Source organism: Micropterus dolomieu, linkage group LG05 (genome assembly GCF_021292245.1).
Source record: "Micropterus dolomieu isolate WLL.071019.BEF.003 ecotype Adirondacks linkage group LG05, ASM2129224v1, whole genome shotgun sequence".
NCBI classification, from domain to species: domain Eukaryota; kingdom Metazoa; phylum Chordata; class Actinopteri; order Centrarchiformes; family Centrarchidae; genus Micropterus; species Micropterus dolomieu.
Window position 1 is genome coordinate 20,201,838 of NC_060154.1, and position 21,744 is coordinate 20,223,581.

The following is a 21,744-nucleotide window of genomic DNA, read 5'->3' on the forward strand; positions in this document are numbered from 1 at the left end:
TGTTTCACCACTGGAGGGAGAGAGAGAGAGACAGGGGAGATGCCATCCCCTGTGGTGGTTACAGCTACGTCTTTTTACACATTTTTAAGGTGGAACTAGTGACCACATATTATTTAGGGGCTACTTAGAAAGGCGACAATCAATTAGGAAGAATATTTGAGTGTGGAACTGGTTCTGGTTCATACTTTTATTCAAATGAAATAACGATACAAACTCGAGAGAAATGTTCTGGATATTAGAGCACGCTAAACAGTAAAGTGTTTTTTTTAAACCTAGCTTCAAAATGCAGGCAGTTTTTTTTTATGTCTTCCAAACTAACGTGACCTTTGAAAAGTTGAACAAAACCCTTGAAATGTTCTTTAAGGCGATTCAACTATCTGTGCTCAGGAACCCACATATGCTCTTACTGAGTAAGCTTTCTACTCCTCTAAATTTACTTTTTGTTTATTTTGTATGAGCCTATAGTCCTAGTTAGCCTACATATTTGATCATTGACATCACAATTTCTTGGTTGTGTTTCAGGAAAAAAAGGAATTATTCTTGCTGACAATTAATACACTTAAAAGCCCATAACATCTAAAACTATAAGGCCCTTCTGGTATGGGGCACGAGGTTATCAGACGAGTCAAACATATTGACTGAATATATCTAATAAAATGAATACTGTTAAATAGTTAAATAATGAAAATGGACGGGCAAAAGAAATATAAACGTTGCCCTGAACCTGTAATCGGTTAGTAAATAAAAACAAAAAATCCTTTTAGGACTACATATTGAATTTTTTAAAATCATCATATAAGTGGTATATCATAATTATGTAGCCTTATAAATATTCTTAGATTATAGATGCTTTCCTATAAATCATTTTATATTATTGTAAAGTATTAATTTGGAAAGAAAAAAAAAAAGTAATTTCAGTACATTTTCAGCATCGATCCTTTACACTGCACATGTCAGAATCAAATCAAGCAAACGGTGGTTAAGGGAACTGTTAATTTCTTCATTATTACGCTCACTAATATCGCAGCTACCAACGTCAAAACAGAAAACTGAAAGCACTAAAAGGCAGACCTTAAGGCAAACGGCTCGCTCCCATTGGCCGTCGGGAGCATCAGTCAGGTCTGGCCCCGCCTCTTCCCCCCGGACCAAGCTCGGTTGAGTCGTCGGGTTGAGGAGGAGTAGTGCGGTTGGAGTGCGAGAGGGTCGCGGCCGCGATGATCTGACAGATGAAATAGGGAAAAAAAAGAAAGCGAAGGCGGGCGTCCTCCCACACAAAACAATGTTCCCCAAAGGCAAAGGCACCCCGGTGCCGTCGGACGGCCAAGCACGAGAAAAGTAAGACCTGAAACGTTTATTATTGTGTGTTTTTTGCCTTGTAAGTTTTCCCCTCTTGCTCTCTGTTGTTCGCCGGACAGGCGAACAGCAAGAGGCGATTTCCTCCTACCGAGAATGGAATTGAATGAACCGCCTTGTCTGCTCGCCATTCCTTCCCCGAGCTGTGTTTCTGCTACCTTTGGCTTAATGCTGCCTCTTTACACCTCCACACACCGAGTCCGAGTTTAGTTTGGCTGTGTTTTAAGCGGCGGTTGTCTCGTATTTTTGCAGTTATTCAGCCGAGAGCACGGGGAGGAGAAAACAATAACATCGCCGTGGCACACAGTACATTGTTTTCTCTGTTGCGCTCTGGATAGGCTCCGTTTTTTTTATTTCCCTCAGCACCATCAGTGCCACCGGGATACTGTACCAGGCTAATACACAGCAGGCTGGTGGTGTGCTGTTTACGGTTCACATCACGACGTTAAATTACACTGTTGCTTCAGCACTTTCGTTTAACCTTTTTCATTGTAGTGAATCCTAACCAGGTTTGGCTTGGTTACACAGTCCCCATTTAATTTTTTGGCACAGGCTATTTGGCAGCCATTGTTAAGCGGGCCTGCACCCGACTGTAGTCACTCAGTAAGCCCGTTGAAGAAGATTTCACCTGCTGTTTGACGCTAATTTATTGCCATTTTGTCATTTTTAAACCTACAATTGTGTTTTTGTTTGTTTTTCCACACAGGTTGGCTCTATACGTCTATGAGTATTTGTTACACATAGGAGCACAGAAGTCTGCACAGACCTTTTTATCAGAGGTATGTGGAGAAAAAGTTTAACCACACTAAAATGTTGTATTCATATTTAAACAATTTTTTTTATGTAAATGTATTGCATGTGCTCTTTTAAGAACACTAATATGTGTTTGAATTAACACCCATGGATAATTATTGAAATCCCCCTTACCTAGATCCGATGGGAGAAAAACATAACACTGGGAGAACCCCCTGGATTCCTACATTCCTGGTGGTGGTAAGAGATTAATGTTCTGGCCTTCCTGTAAACATGTCAAGGGGGTTGTTTGTGTGCTTTTGTTTGCTTCATGACCTGTCTTGTCCACAGTGTATTCTGGGACTTGTATTGCGCTGCACCAGAGAGGAGAGAGACATGTGACCACTCCAGCGAAGCAAAAGCCTTCCATGATTACGTGAGTAGTGCTTACATGGGAACTGTTGCACAATTTGCTTCTTCTGCTGAAGAAGACAACAACTTTGCTATCAAGGCGAAGAAGTGGGGTAAATAATGCGCCTCTGACTCGGGTTATGCAATGAGTCTGACTTTTTTTTCTTTTGGTGGAGCTATCAGAACAAAGTCCCCATAATCTCTTGTTTGTCAACACTCAAGTCCTGACAAAACTTCCCACATTCCCCTTCAAGGGTGATACAGCTGCCATACTTCAGGTTATAGTCATTCCCCTCTTAGCTTGAAGAATGAAGATCAGTTGCCCTGAAATTGTCAGACTGATTGTTGCTTTTTTATGCTTTACTTTAGTATGTTTTCCACATTGGTTTAGAGATGTAAGTCATTTTGTATTTCCCACTACCTTATGCAAATTGAGGATAGTATTTATTTATTTTCTTTCCACTGAATTTACGATCGGTCATCTTGCCCTGCCGCTGGGGCGAATGATGCGCCCAACAACGAGCTTTATAGGCTTCTGGGAAAATGATGCTGATGTCAGCATGTCCTGAGTCAGACCTGTCGAGTACTCTCCCCTTATCCACGCTCAAGCTCCACGTCTCAGCTGTGAAGACGAAACAGAGCCTTCTGTGTGCCCTGCTCAACTTCCTGAGGCTTTAAACACACAGCTTGAGTTTTTTGACAAAGGCCTCCAGCTGTCCTGATGTGTAGAAACACATCCTAATGATGAGCTGTATAGGCAGTATGAAACGTGGCTCAAGTGCGTCATTCTGTAGCGCATTGCTCTTACGATAGCAGTGCTATATTTGCATGGTATGGGTGTTTTGCATCCTGATTTATTATGCCATTCTAGAGGTGCTGTTTTTTTCCCCTTCTTCATGTGCTGCATTGTTTCCCGCTTTCAGTCAGCATTCAAAAAGAAGATCAAAAAGAGCCTCACAGGGATCAAAGAAAGTGTGAACTGCTTGTCTGTGGCTTCTGCTGTTCCCATCCACGTGTTCCTCCAGCCTTATCCTGAAGACATCGTGCAGCTGATGTAAAATAAACATACTAATTAGGTTCTGCTATATGAGCGCAACTGAGGAAAGACCTTAGAGGTTAAGGAGTCCTGATAAACTACCCAGCCTGTAGGTAGGTTGGTGATCGGTTGGTATCAGACAGAAAGGGGTTAAAACGGAGATCTTGGTCCTGCTTTTGGCAGATAGGGTTGTCAGGGTAACAGGCCTCCTGATCTGGCAGGTGACCTGGGAGCGAGGAGGGGAGGCTACAGCGTGGTTCTGGCCTTTCAATAACCACATTCCTTGTTATTCTAACTCATACGGACAAAGGAGGGGTGCATTTTGTTTGAAACCTGCCTTTATTCACGTGGCCTACTTTTGCAGTAATTCATTGCGACATCTTGATTGCTTGTTTTTGGTAGGTAGGAAGTGGTTTTTGCATCGTGTAGTTGTGTCTTAAATTGCAAAATACAAGAAAGCGTCAGATCTGTTTTGGAGAAATCATGTCCTCAAACAATCATCATTGTATTCTCGCAGTTCTCTCTGTTTTAATCAACGGGGTTAGAACGACGGAACTCATTTTTCTAAAATCATTTTGCCGTTTCCCTTATGAGGAAAAACCTCAGGCCAGTTTTGAAAGATTAAACGACACAAAGTAAGATGTTACACTGCAGCAGCCCTTAGTTTGACTGAGACCATTTTCATAACATGGAAAACATTAACCAAATGAGGGAACAGTAAAACGTCAGTCTGGGCTGTGTTCGTGCTGTGGTGGGGAGCTCTGAGAGTTTCTGTGCGGTTGGCTCGCCCCGACATCTTGTGGTTGCCCTTCGCTCTGATGTTGGTTCTCCTTGTGTTCATTTGTGGACACTGGGGTCAGGCAAGTGTGTGGACAGTACTAGTTCTTGGACCCCCTAGCCTTTGTCTAGGTGTGGGGGAGGCGAGTGCTGCTCTTCTAGCCGGCAGCGCCCGTAAAGCCCTGGAGTATTCACACAGGGGCCTGATAAACGCTCCCCGAGGGACCCCGTCGCCATGGCGTTGGCGGCTGATTGATGGCTGTCACGGAGCTGAGGGGCAGATTGGAAAAAGGAAGGGGGAGTGGCACTGTGGTATATGCCCAGCATCCACCACTGCGGAGAAGCTGAGGGAATATACAAGAGAAAGGGGGTTGGGGGTTGGGGGTTGGGGAGGTGGGAGATGAGAAGTGGAAGGGACCTGCTAGAAGTAACTGGAGAGGAGAGACGGAGAGCATCCAGTCGGGATCCAGAGTGGGTTTTATGATGTTGATTGATGGTTAAACATTTACAAGCTAAACATAGGGGCTAGTTTCTTTTGAGCGTTGCTTCCAGTGGAAGCAATGAGGCTGTTAAGAGCACGCTAGGTCAGGACAATCCCCCACCTCCCTCATAATTTCTCATTCATCCCCTGTCTGTATATTCCCTTTGCTTTTTCACAGTTACCTAGTCAGTCTGTCTTTCCTTCTTTCTCTCCCCCCATGTGTTCCCCTCTCGTTCGTTGTTTTTATTAAGCGTGCACAAGGACATCCGCCGCCACTCTGGCCTTTTGTAACCTCCTTCCATGTTTCAAGCATACAGGGAGAATTTGTTTGGTTGGGACTGCTCTTGCGCTCTTAGGTACACATTTACAAGCTGAATCATGGTGGTTTCAGGTGGGGGGGGGGGTTGTCTCTCTTAAAGGAGGTCCCCTGGGGAGTTGTAAGGAAGGCCCCGCATAAGAGCCTCATAGCCTGGGGCAGGGCTGAGACATCTGCCCCTTTCCTGTACCAGAGAGTCTGTGGAGCGACGTGGCTTGTTTAGACCGAGCACAGCATCGGGGTGTTTGGGACAGTCGAGCAAGCACAGCTGTGGGCTTTAGTTGGACAGGATAAAGATCTAACATAAAATGCCTAGGAACCCAGCGTTGCACGTTGGATCTTCAGTCCGGCAAACAGTTTGACTCCTACAGATATTGTTGACATTTTATGACTTTGTGGTCAATACCTCTTTTAAATACAGCTTTGTTTTACTTTTTTTTTGTTTAACTGAAGTTGCTGTTTCACTGCAGAGGAGCCAAACAATGTGGTTACATGAATGTATGCCTCCCTACCACGGATCTGTAGATCAATCTTTTTAATAATCAGAGGAACCACTTCCTATACTTGCCCCAGGAATGTTTCTTTAGGTTAAAATATAATGCACACTTTCCTGGTGTTAAAGAATTTACTACTGATCTTGATTTAAAAAAATAAATAAATAAATGTGTCACCTCTGTAGGAAGTAAATGCTATCTGAATGAGGACAAATAAAGCTTTAATGAATACATTCGTTAAAAGTATCAACCCATCTTCTCTTTATTTCACAATGACCATATACATATATAAAAGTGAAGTCGGCGACACAGCTTTATTGCTGCACCTTATGGAAAAATGTAAACTTGTGTAAAAATGTTTAAAGGATCAGTGCTGTGCCTTTTTAAAATGACACTTTAAAAATACGATGGCAAGCAAAGACGTTTATGAATGTAAAAACAAAGCATATAATTAATTATTAAACCTGGCTGGAATAAATGTGGTTTTGTCAGAGGCCTTTATCATACTTGGAGCTGGTAAATTTAGGCAACTTAATTTTACCTGAAAAGGAAACGAGATCACTACGAGGGCAGGTTTGCTTGCCAGGAAGTCGCAAAGTACTGGTTACCATGAATTTTGAATAGTGCTTAGAACTAAAAATAATGTGTAAATATTTATAACCCCTTACATGTACGTTTTTATGGTTTGCATATATATATTAAGTAGGGTACAACGCGTACCCAAGTTTACTAGATGTTCATAAGGATAGGGAACTGATCACAGTACTTACTGGCTGCTTAATTCATTTTATTGTCCCCGACTGTATAATCGCAGTGCTTTTAGTTGTGGTCATAAAGCAGTATATAATAGTATAAACAGTAAAGTAGTTGTGATAATGATCCTATAGCTGTAGCTAGTTTCCTTCCCAAAGTGATTATGTATGTATGTATGTATGTATGTCTATGAGAGAGAGAAAGAAATTACTATATATTGACAGTTATGTAAATTATGACCTCAGGCGATTTTCACTGTACTGTGTGCCTCTGTAAACTGCTCACCTGTGTTGTATGTTTTAAAAAAACAAAACGGCAGTGTTCAGAGACTTGGCTGCTTACAATGATGCCATGAGGACGTTATTGTTGCAAGTTTTAGGTCGCTAGTCATGTGATCGTCAGCATGAATGTTCCCTCATGTCAGGCAGCGATAAGAAGCCTAGTGAGTAATTTTATGTGCAGATTGGATACGGTAGAAAACGACATAATTTATGGTAAATCCTACCAAGATTTTCACATTATGCTTCAGAGATATAACAAATCTGGTGTAGAGTGAGTCTCATTTGTGCTGCCTTAGTAAAGAATGTTGTATTTTCCTTACATCACTCCATCACAATGCAAGTCTGGTGTTGACTGTGTACACTTGAGGCGACAAATAAAAAAAAAAAAAAAAGTACATACTGTGATCACTGAGTGAGCTCTGTTGTGCCTCACAGACCAGCCAGGTCACCAAACATGTACATGCAGCGTGCACTTTAGTGGGATCACATTTTAAGTTTTTTAAATTAATTTTTTTAAGTAGGTGCTCAGCAGAAGGCTGTGAATTTGAGTGAGTAGGTACAGGTCTAGAAGTATTGTATAGTGTGTTGTGTGGCATTTGCATCTTAATCAGTGAATCTTAAGTCAACTTTGAATCTAAGTGTAATACGCGGATTTACAAAATTCTGAGAGCAGCCATTTCGACTTGAATTATGGGTGGTTGAGAGTAACTGGTCAAAATGGGTGAGTGCAAAAGTGGTCTGTGGAGCCACTGGGACATTCAGTAAATGTGTTCTCCTACACATTTATATCAGTATTTCTGTTTGAGCATTTCTTACGCTGCACGTTAAATATTTTCCTACACCGTCCTATATGACCACCTGCAACAGAAATGGGATTTGTCTGTGTCTCCAAGTCCATGTCCCAGTGGTGGTGGGGCCTGATGAGACATGACTTTTCCCTGTGGCCTCACTTCTCTCCCTGCTGAGGCATTTCACAGTGGCCCTGCAGTGGCAGCCTGTGCAGATATAATTAGGGGAGGTGGAGTCGATACCAGGGAGTGTGTTGGCTATTGACCAGTGATGTCTGTAGAGCTGTAGCGCTCTGGACAGAGACGAGGCGTGTTTGTGTGTGCGAGTGTGGGTTCTGCTACATCCATCCTTGTAGTAATCATTGCTTGTTTATGTACATCTACACTGTAGCGCATTAACAAATGGGACTGAAGGAGCCTCTCTCGTTCTGTAGCCGTTCTTATGAAGCTAAACCCCACAGCTCTGAAGACATTAGCCCATCTCAGATTGCTTCAGCTACAGGGAAGGAAAGCTCAGTCAATTAGGAGCGTGTGACCGATGCAAATGGCACATTAGTGAATTAGGGCTGCGGTTTGAGCAGGAAATCGGCCCAGCAAGCTCCTGCTGTGTAGCAGCACTTTAGATCCACTGACTCGGTGAATCCCACTGATACTTATCTGATCCTCTGGATCCTGGATCAGGAAGGCTCAGAAGCCTCGATAAGGACCCCATTAACACCCCTTTTATACTGGATAACCACAAATGGTGCATGTCGGTGCTCTGTTTCTTTCTCTTTTAAGATGAGTTGAGAGTGAGTTAAAAGCTGTTTAAACAGCAATTACAGTCCTGACAAGAGTCATAAAGGCTGGTCACATAATGCATATTAACTTGCGTCACTAGTTTAATTAGACAATATTTAATTCCTCCTGTGCTCCTCCTGTGGCCAGCTGTGCCAAGAACCTCAGTCATGAATGGATAAAATATACTTCCTGCGGTAATGTGTTGTCTGCGTGTTAAAGTTCCATGCATGGACTTTGTCTCAGCTAGTCAACCTATCATGTGCAGCACATTTAAATATTTTAAAGTTGCTGTTTTGTCTCTTCATTTTTCTTAGAGTGCAGCAGCAGCCCCCAGTCCTGTGATGGGAGGGATGCCCCCTGGAGAAGGCATGCCAGGAGGACCCATGCCGCCAGGCTTTTTCCAGGTCAGATTGCCACACTGACGTTTATCTGTAACTGTTCCACCCCCAACATTTACTATTTTCGCTTGATAAATCACTTTATAATCAATTATCGTGGATGGACAAATTAATTAGCGGACTGATCATTTTCCTAGCTGCACCTCTGCAGGCTCGACCGTTTGTAAAAAGCTGTCAGGGTTCTGTTCATCTGATGAAGCTGTAGGTTTCCACGTTGGTGTCAGTACTGCTTTTGTCTTTTGTTTTGCTCCACTCTGCTCACTGTTCTTGTAGTCAACATCATAGACGTTCTGTCTGTCAGGGAAAATGGCCAGGGCCACGCCTGCCTGTTTACAGCAAAGGAGGGGCCCTGGCCATTTTCCCTAATGGAGAAATCGAAAGGTGCAGCACCTACTGTAAATCAATATCTCATGAGGATAGACTCTTGGAAGGCACTTGTGTGGAACTGGCTCTATAAGGTGACATAAAATTACAATGTTGCTGTGCCTCCACTAGACCAAACTATTCACTTTAAATCCACCAGCTTATTATGTACTAGACGCCACAAATGCGTGACTCATTATGTGATCATGTTAATATCAGGAAAGACATTTTGACATTGATTCATGAACGCACACACACTCATACTTTCCATACCAGAATCCATTGGAGGAGGCTCAATTAAATCCCTTACTCTGTCAGATCAGCAACATTAGCGACACAGTGTTTAGTGTTGTTACACAGCTAATTGCATAGAGCTTAATTGGCGCTGTTAATTCAGGGAAATTAGCACTGATAACATGCTGCATGCAGCAGGCTTCTTAATGTCTTGACTGACAGGCAAAAGAGCACACATCTTCTCCATCTCTCGTCTCTTTTCTCTCATTCAAGGCTAAGTCATTTGCTTGCTCTTTTCTGCTCAGTCTCTCTTACAACATTCAGTACATTCAAATCTTATTTTTGTACATTTTTGCACCACACTTTGGTTCTTGCACTCCAAACTGTCCTCTGCCCTGCAGTAACCCTGCTTCTCTCTGTGCCCCTCTTTTGTCAATTATGTTTCTTGCTCCCTCTTTCTCTCTTCGTCTCATCTTCCCCTCCCTCTATCTTCCTCCTTGCCTCTTTATTTTGTGCGATGCCACAGGGTCCTCCTGGTCCCCAGGGCTCTCCTCACCCTCAGCCTCCTCCCCCTAACAGTATGATGGGACCTCACAGTCAGGTAACACTCCCTCTCCCTCTTTCTCGCTTTTTCTCTGTTTGCTGTCTGCGGTCATTTGGGAACGCCTGGTTCTCAGTGCTGATGCTTCATGCTTTGGCATTCGTCTCAGCTTAATGCTTAATGCTGCTTTCAGTATTCACACAAACATGCTCTGAAGAAATTAGAATACTAATAGATTTGGATAGATGGATGCCGCTTTTTATTGAGATCTCATGGAGCAATGTTTCTGTTGTAGTCCTTCATGTCGCCTCGCTTTGCTGGAGGCCCAAGAGGTCCCCCCATCAGGATGGGCAACCAGGTACAGCTCACACAGACACCACAGATGCAGAATACATGGCACATATATGTAAAACTGCAGTTTCAGTGGGTTTTTGGGTTTTATCCCCTGTAGCCACCAGGTGGAGGTCCGGGTCCTCATCCCATGCTGCAGAACATGGACCCTACACGACCACAAGGTGTGACTCAGTACTGTATTCCTATAAATTACATACTGCACGTGCAGCAGAGAAAAAATTTCCGGGTTTCTCTCTTCAAATACATTATGTTTTTCCCCTCCAGGACATCCAAACTTGGGGCCAATGCAGAGAATGAGCGGCCCACGAGGCATGGGACCCATGGGGCCTGGCCCTCAGGTACTCGCAAAGGATAATATCACCCCTACCTTGGTGACCCATTAGTCACTTACATTTGTAAAAAGGTTTTGTAAATCCAAACCAAAGCTATTTTGTGGTCTTAATGATCATATCGTATCGTGGTTTGCATGGATCTTTCTCTTATTACCCTATCCTGTGGCTTAAATCCTTAAATCAATTTTCACAAACAATTTTCTGATATGTGGTTTTCTTCTCAGAACTTCGGTGGTGGGATGAGGCCTCCACACAACACCATGGGTCCCGGTATGCCAGGAGTGAACATGTGAGCCTCTTTGTATTTGTATATAATTTTTTTTTTTTTTCAATCTTAAGGCATTATCTAAATAAAATTACAATTGGTCTTACCGTCTAGGGGCCCAGGGACTGGTCGGCCTTGGCCCAATCCCAACAATGCCAACTCTGTGAGTACTGATGTACAAACACACACACAGAAAAATACCAGTTCCGATTGCAGTCTGATCCCCTCTCAGAGCTGCCAGGTCTAATGTGTTCCAGGGTTCTAGTCTAGGATGTAATTGTAGTATTAAGTATCAAGGTTTCCACAGACAGTTGGACAGACAGCCATAATGGTATTAGGATTTTTAAATGATGAATGATGACAGTTTGAGGTATAGAAATGGTTTGCACTCACCCATTTCTGGTCTGTAATGTTTGTGTTTTTGGTTTCAGATGCCTTACTCATCACCCTCTCCTGGTGCATATGGGGTGAGAGCAGATCCTGGCATCTTCCCTTACATGTACATGTAGAATTTCAGCTTAGAGGAATAAAATTTAAAGACAGTTTTTACATGTCAGTTTGTAATATGTCTTTATTTTTGGATGTATTCTCTGTAGGGCGCTTCTGGAGGTGGGGGACCCCCGGGAACTCCCATCATGCCCAGCCCTGCAGGTTAGTGCTTCCCTGACCTAAGCTGTTTAATCATTACCTTTTTTTCACACACTATCCAGTACCAATTGTACATATGATCGCACCTTTTCCAGACTCAAACAACTCTGGTGACAATTTGTACACCATGATCAACACTGGACCTGGCAACCGAAATAATGTAAGTTCCTGTTCGGCGTTCTTTTCATTCTGCATCAAGTGTGGATATTGTGATCATTGAGTGAAGTACCATTAGTGCAGTTAGCATGCATTTAAAAACACTCTAAAAAGCACCTTTCTAGAATTGTTTTGTTGGATCTCATTCACTACCTAATTACTCGTATCCCTTTTGCACCAAGCCCACAAACTATACCCACATAAGTGTTGTCCTGTGTCAAAGCAATCAGTTTTAATGACACACCTAAAAATCAGGGTCAGCCCCGTGAATATAATGGGGGTTACTTAGTAAAAGGTGGTTTATGGAGGTCAACAATTAAATGGCTGAGGTATTCAGAGGGTTGTAAGCTTCACTGACAATTATGAAAAACATGTACCATTAACTACACCTGACCTCTCTACCATCTCAACACGCTCTTTTGTCTATTGACCGCTGGCAGCTGGTGGGATAGTAAGGATTTTCCAACCTCTGGTCTATACATGCATGTCACTGGGCAATTTAAATTGTCCTTGTTGGAGTTAGAATAGATTATATTCTTGAATTTATGCCACCACTGTGAAGTACAAAGTAGTTTTTTTTTTTTTGTTGTTGTTGTTGTTTTTCCCCAAACTAAATTAGTAAATTTCTTGACAACCAGATGATAAAGTGGTTAGAACCTGGAGATAAAGATATTAAATTATTCAATTTTTATGCTTTATTAAATGGTTTATTTAGCTCAAGTTAATTTCTGTGTGCAAAGATAGATCTGGTCTGCATGGAAAAAGCAAATTTACTAGTGCCCTGGCCTTACCAAAGCACATTTGCACTATCCAACCAGGAATGTACAGACAAGAATTGTTGTAGAAACAAAGCACATGAATTTGTGATACTGGTTCCGTTTGTGTGTAATTAATACTGTAGGCTAATATTTCAGTCCCTGTCGTGGAGCTGAAATGATCAGACAGAAGATTGTTCCGTTGCAAGAGGAACTGAAGTGCATAGTAGTAAATGTTCTGCTTAGTAACTGATTTCCTGGCTATTTTAGTCACTTACGTTGAACCTTGTAGAGCTTGGCAACTGAGGGCTTCCATTTGGATGCCTACTGTGCTGTGGAGATGTGGTTAGTGAGTCCATGCTGTCTCTTTTCCCCACCAGTTCCCTATGGGCCCCGGCTCTGACGGACCCCTGGGAGCCATGGCTGGGATGGAACCACACCACATGAACGGGTCACTAGGTAACACCACGCACCACAGTACACTTGCTAACACAACACAGAAATGTTCGGGTTGCATTCTTGCAGATTAAATGATTTCAGAGTACACTTTTCTCCACTAATGTCACAAGATACTTCAGTAGAGGACAGTAGATTGTATTACAGGTAGAGCCACTTCATAAAAATGTCTTTCTTATGGTCAGAGACTCCAAACATTGTTTTTCATATTGTTTCTTTTTTTTTAGGCTCTGGTGATATGGATGGAATGAACAAGGTAAATGTTGTAACCAATCAATGCAGAGGGCATTTAGAGCTTAATCTTGAATGGAGTGAAATGTTATACATTTTTAAAAAAACACTGCACTCTTTGTCTCCAGAATTCCCCAAACAATTTAAGTGGCATTAGCAATCCTCCTGGGACCCCAAGGGATGACGGGGAGCTGAGCGGAAACTTCCTCCACTCCTTTCAGAGCGAGAACGTAAGTCTCCCTTCTTGGAAGTTCCTATCCTGAGCTAACATCACTGGACTGTTGGTGGCTGTAATATTACTTTGATGAGGCCAGAGGTAGAGTGCTGTTGGCCATAGAGTGAAGCCACAGTCGCAGCACATTAACACCCCTGACTGAAGAACTCGGTTGGGAAAAGGTGTGTTTTAATCCTCTCTTCTCTGTCTCTTCATAGTACTCTCCAACCATGACGATGAGTGTGTGACCCCCCCCCCCCCCCCCCCCCCTCCCCCCTTTAACTCCACCTTGCCCAACATTATTTGCCATCATTCCGAGGATCTGAACTCACTATAGGACACGGCCAAACACATCAGCACACAATCAGGGACAGGCGCCATTTTGGTTCCACACTAACGCCAGAATGCTGATCGGAGAAAAATCGAAATGGCTGGCGGCCACTGCTCCTTTCTCAAAATGAAGGACAATTTCTCCATTTATCACAACCCCTAGTGTGACAAAAAACCAGCTACTGAAAATGCATACATGACACGTTTTATGTTCTTTGCAGAGCCCCCATAAACCCTCTCAGTCTCCTCAACCCTAGAGCGATGAGGGGCGAGAAATGGTTGAAGTTTACCTCTTGTACTTTTTAATTATTGCTTTGTGGTGCAAGATGTGCAGGAAATGTCTCCGCTTTTGTCACTTAAAACACTGGAGAGTGTGTATATGCATTGTGAGCTTGGAAAAGTCTTTGTCTTGTCATTTTACTTATCGCCATGCATACTGTGTCACCAAAGTCAGTTGACACAGGACTCAGATTTTGCCTTTTACTGTGTGGCCACCTTTATGGAACATGTACTATTCTTCCCAATGCCCACCTTTCTATTTAAAGAGGTTTGTTAAGGGGAAAAGGCTTTGAAAAAATACGGCTTTTATTGTGACGACCTTTCATGGTATGTAAGTGCTCAGATGGTTCTTACAATGTCAAATTGATCCCGTTTCAAGTTCAGTCTGTTATTGTTGACAGTGATGCGATCCGACACTCTTTGCTGTTAAAATTTAAACAGCTTGGTCGCTGTTGCGCTCTGTCACGGGAAGCCAGACGTCAGCATAAGAAGCGAGTGCATGAATGCTGAGAAATCTGTGTACAACATACTACCTAGTGCTGCTCTTCTCTGTGTGGACACCTGCTTTAAGATGTGGTGTATATCTCTTTACCTGTCTGTGCTTAACACTTTGTGCTCTTCATCGTCGTAGCCTTGTGTTATTTCCAGTTTGGTTGGTTATGATGAAGTGGCTATAAATGAGCTGCCCATTTTAATCTCATACATTTTGGTTGTTCCTACTTCCCTCCTTTATCATTGGTCGTCCCCCTTGGCCCTGACCTCTTTCTTGCCCACCCACGCATTTTTTCTATATTTTGATACAGTCTTTGACTACATATATTGCCCCAGTTATTCAGAGTTAGTCAAAGCTTTCTAAACCAATTCTAGTAGGTATCATTATAAACTTAGCGGCAGTCTTGTAAATGTGATGAGAATTTTTTTCTTTTTCTTTTTCCTGTGAACATTACGCATTATACACATCTGTCCTATGTTGCCTTTATTTGCTGATATTTTTTTATTTCAAATTGAGGAAAGATTGCTTGTTAATATAATTTTACAATAACTTATCTACCTGTGTGGGTTCTTTTTTATTCTGCCTGAATGAGTAAATGACTTTGGAATATGCCACCAAAGCTGTGGACATGACAAGTAATGTTAAATGAACACTTAAGTTACACACACATACAAATATTGAACTGATGCATAGAACATGCCTTGCTTTGTAATGTGAAAGACCAGGATGGATCCGACTTAAGCTTGCACTTATAGTGATTTTAAAAAAAAAAATACGGTTGTAAAAGTATAATTGTCCAACAGTCAGCAGCTAACATTATGTTCACACAACCTGTCGCAGGCAAGATGCACCGTTATCAAAAGATCACTGATCTCTTCATTTTTGTGCCTGGTGGAGCCAGTGGGTGCTGTAGTCCACAACTACCAGACCAGCAAGAGGAAATCCTGGAGCACGAGGGAAACTTGTCGGCAGGGCAACACACTACATGCTGTAACATGAGAACAAATTTATCAGAATTTCTCATTTCTAAACTTTGTGAAAAATTGAATAGTTTTCCCTTTGGTGGACATCTAATATCTGTGATGAGGGGTCGCAGGTTGATGCTACTTTATTTTAAATGGTCAAAGGCCAAAAGTTGGGAACCTCTAGTCTGAGTTTCCTTTACCTGTGTCTTTACTGTAGCCGTGTCTCTCCTTGTTGGGATCTTCCTCACTGTACATTGATTGGATGACAACGCCTGAAAACATCACCGCATATCCTCAGGCCTTCATTTCTACACAAGCAACATGTGGAACGTGACCAGTATGAGAAAATATACACTGAAACTTTTCACACGGTGTAAATAGGATCCATCCATGGGGTGAGATTGGGATTGGGTCAAGTCACCCTGCCATGCGGCCTTTCCCCCTTGGTTGCCCCTCTCTGAGGAAAAGGTTTGCTATTTGGATTTGTCCATGAGAAAGGTAGCTTAAACCAACTGAGGGTATTGCATTAAAGATTTTTTTTGTTTTGTTTTTGTGGGCAAATTGATTTTGAAGATGATCTAAACTCAGTCAGATGTGTAACTCCAAAGTCTGGGATCCTAAAAGAAAAAACAGCCTCATGTGTTTCTTGTGTGTTTCTCTCCTGTTGAATTAAAAATGGCTTCACATTGCCCTCTGGTGGGCTTCAGTGGACTCTCCTGCTTTGCAGAGACCTCTGGCATAGACAATATTTACACTACCTAAAAACAACTCAACATACTAAACAAGCTGACTGTAGTTTCATGTGAAGATTCTGCTGTGAATCTTCCCAAGGCACAGGGTTGTGAGGATCTGACAGTGTTCTGGTTCCTGTCTAACAATAGGAAACGAGGCTAAGCTGCTGCTGGCGCGTCTCCACAGGATGTGGCCTGGCTGGGCAGCAGCCAAACCTCCTCTCCAACTTGAGAGCCACACAGTGAATATTATGAAAGCTGTGGCCACACAAAACTGCTTTGTTCACTACCATTTCCTAGTAGTAGACTACATCCTGTAGTTTCTGAGTCTTATTTGAGTAGTCACAGGGTTCTATTGTGCTTTATATATTAAAACATCCCTTACTTTTCATTTTTACATTAATCAGACATACCAAGTGCACATTATCACTAAGGCTTCTCTGTTATTGTGTGGATTGTGACAAATTTTACAGGAAAACATGTTACAATGCACCCAATTATATGAGCAGGATATTAATTTATTGTTTGTGGAGAGGAGGAGAGGAGGAGAAGAGTGAAAAAATGTCAAAAAGAGACAAACAGTATTTTTACAATTAGTTTAACAGTCGGGATTCTAGTTATTCTCACCTTGAGGGGCAATAAAATCTGACTGCTGCATCTACAGTATTTTCCATTATCATAATAATTATACGCCATTTTGTGCTCAGTGACCACTTACATATATTTTCAGTGAAACAGATGAAAAAGCCACAAAACTCACATTTGACTCAGTTGTTATGTAACATTATCGAACAACTTGGCAGTTAGTTTTGTAGTGAGACTGGGTTTTCTCCAAACATGTTATATCCTTTTATGCAATCTGGGAGTGAAAATCAATGGATGTGCAAAGATTAGATTAGATTAGACATTAACTTACATCAGGGCTTGAATACCACTCTCCACAGCTCACATGTATGCGTACTGGATTCATTGAACTCTCATGACCCACATACGGTACGTTTACCATTTATCACTACCAGACAAGACAGTAAACAACAGCTGGATTATCGCGTGGTGTACGACTGCCGTGTGCCTCAACATGAAAGCCCTGAAAACTTTTTCGCTGAAGAAACACGATGTCAAAATGAAAACCTCTGGAGCTTTGTAGACAATCAGATTTTTGTCTAAATGGGTTGGGAGAGAAAGAGATTGGGAGTCACAGCGACTCAGAAGCAACAGTACAACTACAGATGTGTGGCGAACAATGGCTTGCACACAGTTCTGGTGCTTCTCATTTTAATTTACTATGAGAGCAATAACTTGGATCAACCATGTTTTTTCAGTGAAAACTGAACAAAATGTGATACATATTACATTTTGCTTTTTCATTCCCATCTAGTTACACTGGCTTGCCATAGAAGATGGGAGTAAACTGACATTTGGTAACCAGTGTCATGATAAACTGCGACGCACTGGGTCATACGTCGCATATTAACTGAGAACCTGATGCAAAAGTCTTCTCAGGTTATTCTTTATTATACTATAATGCAAACATTCAAAATATGTTTCATTGTGATATAAGAGCAGTCAAAAAGATATGCAGATTGTTTAACAAGATGCGTATTATGCATGAAATGCGTAAAATCATAAATGCTCCTACATAATTCAGAGGAGGCCTACTTTTAAGTCATCTTTCATCAGATAACAGTTACCAGAGGTTTGTACTGTAATCATCATGAAAAGCAGCCTCCTGTGAAATCACTTTGGAGCATTCATAAACAACAGGAAACCTTGGTGATTAATAGAGTTTACAATGCTGATGGTATACATAATGATAACTGCAAGAGAAGTGGGAAAACAAGTGCTTTCATTGACTTAAACCTTACGGTCTTTTAAACTTTGGAATTATGACGACTGTCTCTCTGTGTTTCGCTTCATCTGGCTACAGACGCCGACGGTTTTATCTGCAGCTGTCACTTAGAAACACTGAGAGGCGGGTTCAAGCTCAAAAGACTGACAGTTGAGATAGGTTTTCGGAGTACAGCAGAGCCTGAAGGCAACATTAGTGCAGGTTCAGAGGGTTCGTACTATTTCCACACATGCAAAGGTTGATGTAAGAGAGAACAGCTATAGAACTGCGTGTTGATGTGACAGTGTACTGATGTGAGTCTGATTTAAAAAAAACAAACAAATGGTATTATTGTGTTATATCAGTAATATATGTTGGTTACAATGTTGACACCCCTATCCCCTACTTAACAGAGACCCCCTTCATTTAAGACTGGTCAGATGGCAAATCTGGCATGGCTTGACACCGTCCTTATTTCATTTTCTCCAGGAACGAACGCACCTCCAGTGGATTGTAGCCCCAAGGCCCTCTCGAACCCTTAGGAACACAGAGCGGGGGGAAAGTTAAAAAATCATAATAACATTTTCATTTTCTGTACCACTTTCATTAGAATCAGAAAGAACATGCCAACATAAGACACCAGAGACATATAATTGCCATGTGGTAACATGTAATTTTCCCATTTCTGGCATGGCTAATGTGAGCCTGGCTCCATGCCAAGAATTTGAGTGTTGTTGTCTGTTTCTTCCACTGATCCGTCTCACGCGATCTCTTCATGAGAAGAGATAATGCAGGGACCTTTACACCCACAATGCTGGTATTACTTCTGATCACGCAATTGCATGAGAAGAGCAAAGAGGATCACATAAAATGAAAGCACAGGGATTTGTTTTGGTGTCAGTGGTGCACGGGTCCCACCTTGTAGACAACTTTCCCAGCCTGCAGCATGTAAAGCCTCTCGGGCAGAGCGCCATACTTTATGGCAGTGACATTGTTCATTTCATCCACAACCACCGGACACAGGGGCTCCTTCTGAACCAGGATCTGGGCTGCAGACAGCCTCTCCTCCAGGCTCCGGTGCTGGTTGATGTCAAAGTTGTTGGTAAAAGCCCAACCGTCTGACACAGAGATAAAGAATGTGATTTAACTGGAATGACACTGAAAGCCGCAGGACATCAATGTTAAGGAGCATAATAAATCCTATTTTATGGGTGTTGCGTAAGTGCATTACAGCATCAGCAGTTAAAGCAGTTGTAATAAAGGTGAACATTGAACAGTTTTTGTAAAATATGTAAAAAGAAGACTTTCTGCTTTTAGTGTTAACTACATACTGAGTGATGTAATCATGCAAAATTCACACTACAACATTTTTTTCTCATTAGTATGTAAAGTGGTCAAGGTCACTGATAAGTATTGTACATTTGAGGGTAAGGAAAACTAAGTACTTTTATAGGCACACATTCATCTTAAAAGCTTTATAGAGTAGCCTATATTTTTGTCCAATGTGCACTTTTAAGTATTTCAGTAAAGTGCTAATTAACATTGCTTGCTTACTGTCTTCATCTTCCTCTCATAGATTTTGGAACAATGGTTTCTCCTCCACCAGTACATGTCATGATGATAATGACTTCGCCTGGCACAACTGACACTCACCTGTTGAATGTGCCTCGGCGATGTAGACCACAAGAAAGTCAGCTATATCGCTGAAGTCCTTGACGAGTTGCTTGAACTCCTCAAGTTTGTAGATAAACGGGGGTCAGGTGCAGCTTCCAAAACTCAACACCAGCGGTCTGTTGTCTGCAGAGAAAACAATTACAAGCTTTAGCAGCAGAGAGCGATAAAACTGCACCAAAGCAGGACAGCTTGAGTCTGATACCGTACCTTTCAAGTACTTGCAGACACTTGTTTTCTTTCCCTCCATGTTGACAACAGGTGAGTCCGGAGCCTCTCCTCCTTCAAAAGCCTCTTGTCCGAGAGACAGCCACATGTGCTGAGACACGGTTTTAAGGAAGCTTATAGAGGTAAATGTCAGACCCCAATCCTCATACTTAAAGTTGGGATTCTGGGTCATGGTCGTCTTTTCACCCATTCTGAGGATCGCCTTCTTGTAGAGGCTTGGCGAAATAAAATGCATGATACTGATTATAAGAGTGAGTCCTATCATATAGCAAAACAGGCATACTGTCGATAAATAGACCATCAGTCTTTGCAAAAACATGCTTGCTCCTTGGTGGTGAACTCACAATTTCACAGCGTCCCCTGCAAAACCCCGTCTTGCGAGTCCCGCCCTACCGTGCTGTGATTGGGTAGTTCTGGTTTCTTCAACGCGTACCTGTGATTGGATGCTAGCAGTTGGACGCTGGATGATAGAGTTTCTAGGTGATCCCTCGCCTGTGACTTATTTGATTAATTTTCTCCTTTTTCCTGTAAGTCTTTTAAGAAGCATGCCGTCCTGAAAGGCATGCCTTATGTCACCCTGTCCCAAAATCAGTTTTTATCAACCAATAGATCTTCACAAGTTTGTTTCCAGTCTAATTTCATCCCAATTAACATTTGCAACAAGCAACATGTGAGATCCACTAACAATCACTTCAGTTGTACTAATTGTGGTATAAATATATTTGCCTTTTTATCTTAGCACTCCCTTAATCCAGTTTATTTTATTCTACCCTCTTCTACTGGGGTACACTGGTCTCTCTGTTCTACATTGTTTGTTTAGGCTACTATATTATTATGTCCTTATATTTCCGTTTAATTTGACCGTATTTTTTTATTGTTGTATTTCATTGTGTTACTAAGCAACTTGTATTGCAATGTTGCACAAAGGATTGAACTCTAATCTTTATTGCGAAATAAGATAGATCTGATAATTTATCACACTGAAGGTAGGCTAATAGTTTTGAGGGGAATACGTTAACAGTTCCCTTACCTTTTGTTTTTCTCGATGGTAACATATGGTTCAAGACAGAGTTCAACTGAGTTGCATTCCTTCTGTAGATATGTTGATTTAGCCATAACGAGTTAATATTCAAAATATATTGATATTTGTTTTATTATTACACTATCTTCAACGTCAGTAGTGTCACTAGTGTTGGGTCTAGTGGGACTTACGATTAGACTGTATAAGGCAGTGATTCTCAAACTGGGTTCGGGGTCGTTGAGGAGGTTCCGGGGGTCCCCAGCCAAAACGAGGAATAATTTATGTTCACTATTCATTTATAGGCAAAACAATGACATAAGGTATAATTATTACGGTAGTGGGTTTCATACACTTTCTGTAATAAAACATTTAAAAGCAAAAATCATATTACACAGGGGACCCTGTGACAAAGTGCTATAAATGGGGATCCGTGGTCTAATTTGTGACAGTTTAGGGTCCTTAACGTGAAAAGGTTTGAGAACCGCACTGGCGTAAGGGACTGAAAGAAAAGCAGTGGAGCTATCCAATCAAAAGGACGCGTCGAAGTAACGAGCTAGCCAATCACAGCGTTGTAAGGCGGGACTTAACGCAAAACAGGTGGGGGACAATAACAGCGCAGACTGTTTGGAGCAACTTTGATAACCGCCCATCGCACGACGACGCATCTGATAAACACGTCGGTTAACGTTCACTCGGCTCAAATTAGGACTCTTTGGGAGCTCGTAACGTTACTTCGCAAGTAGCAAATACGACAGCTGTCTTGACGTTACTTTTCTCTTTAAGAAACTTTGAGTCCGAATAAGTAGCCAACAGGCTACAGACATGGAACCCTGTCAGTCCCGTGGCAATGTGGAAAACCGCGGTGAAGTTAGTTTTAAGTTGGATATTCGACAGACGTTCACCCAGGATCCAGTGACGGCTTTTTAGTCAGTTCACCCAGTGACGGTTGTATAAGTGCGGTTAGCTCACCTCTGATGGCTCGCTTTTAACCAACGGGGGTTAGCTTAGGGACCATCAATAAATTACAATTGTGAGAACAGTGTTATGGG

At 42.0% G+C, this 21,744-nt stretch overlaps 3 protein-coding genes across 4 annotated transcripts in view; 1 reads left to right on the top strand and 2 right to left on the bottom strand.

The window, feature by feature from the left end:
• lpxn (leupaxin) overlaps nucleotides 1-21,744 on the bottom strand; it is a 665,334-nt gene that overhangs the window by 435,016 nt on the left and 208,574 nt on the right. The window lies entirely within an intron of this gene.
• On the top strand, nucleotides 1,118-14,804 carry ssbp3b (single stranded DNA binding protein 3b). Of its 2 annotated transcripts, XM_046049095.1 has the most exons (18): nucleotides 1,120-1,335; nucleotides 2,060-2,132; nucleotides 2,285-2,346; nucleotides 2,437-2,521; nucleotides 8,517-8,606; nucleotides 9,724-9,798; nucleotides 10,034-10,096; nucleotides 10,190-10,253; nucleotides 10,357-10,430; nucleotides 10,649-10,713; nucleotides 10,804-10,852; nucleotides 11,121-11,156; nucleotides 11,286-11,340; nucleotides 11,433-11,497; nucleotides 12,629-12,707; nucleotides 12,932-12,960; nucleotides 13,064-13,165; nucleotides 13,368-14,804. In XM_046049095.1, the coding sequence occupies exons 1-18, from the start codon at nucleotides 1,280-1,282 to the stop codon at nucleotides 13,395-13,397; spliced, it is 1,152 nt and encodes a 383-aa protein (XP_045905051.1). In that variant the 5' UTR covers nucleotides 1,120-1,279; the 3' UTR covers nucleotides 13,398-14,804. The 2 variants fall into 2 exon arrangements, with proteins under 2 accessions (XP_045905052.1, XP_045905051.1); XM_046049096.1 differs by lacking the exon at nucleotides 9,724-9,798 and having other exon boundaries at nucleotides 1,118-1,335.
• On the bottom strand, nucleotides 17,442-20,363 carry dio1 (iodothyronine deiodinase 1). Its single transcript, XM_046049119.1, has 4 exons — nucleotides 19,657-20,363; nucleotides 19,429-19,572; nucleotides 18,694-18,893; nucleotides 17,442-18,312 (listed from the first exon to the last, which is right to left on the bottom strand). The coding sequence occupies exons 1-4, from the start codon at nucleotides 19,991-19,993 to the stop codon at nucleotides 18,247-18,249; spliced, it is 747 nt and encodes a 248-aa protein (XP_045905075.1). The 5' UTR covers nucleotides 19,994-20,363; the 3' UTR covers nucleotides 17,442-18,246.

Bases quoted from the DNA above. Each gene is read 5' to 3' on its own strand.
- ssbp3b (XM_046049095.1), top strand. From the start codon at position 1,280: ATGTTCCCCAAAGGCAAAGGCACCCCGGTGCCGTCGGACGGCCAAGCA. The intron at 10,254-10,356 runs GTGTGACTCAGT...TTTCCCCTCCAG, and splicing joins GGACCCTACACGACCACAAG to GACATCCAAACTTGGGGCCA. The intron at 11,498-12,628 runs GTAAGTTCCTGT...TTTCCCCACCAG, and splicing joins GACCTGGCAACCGAAATAAT to TTCCCTATGGGCCCCGGCTC.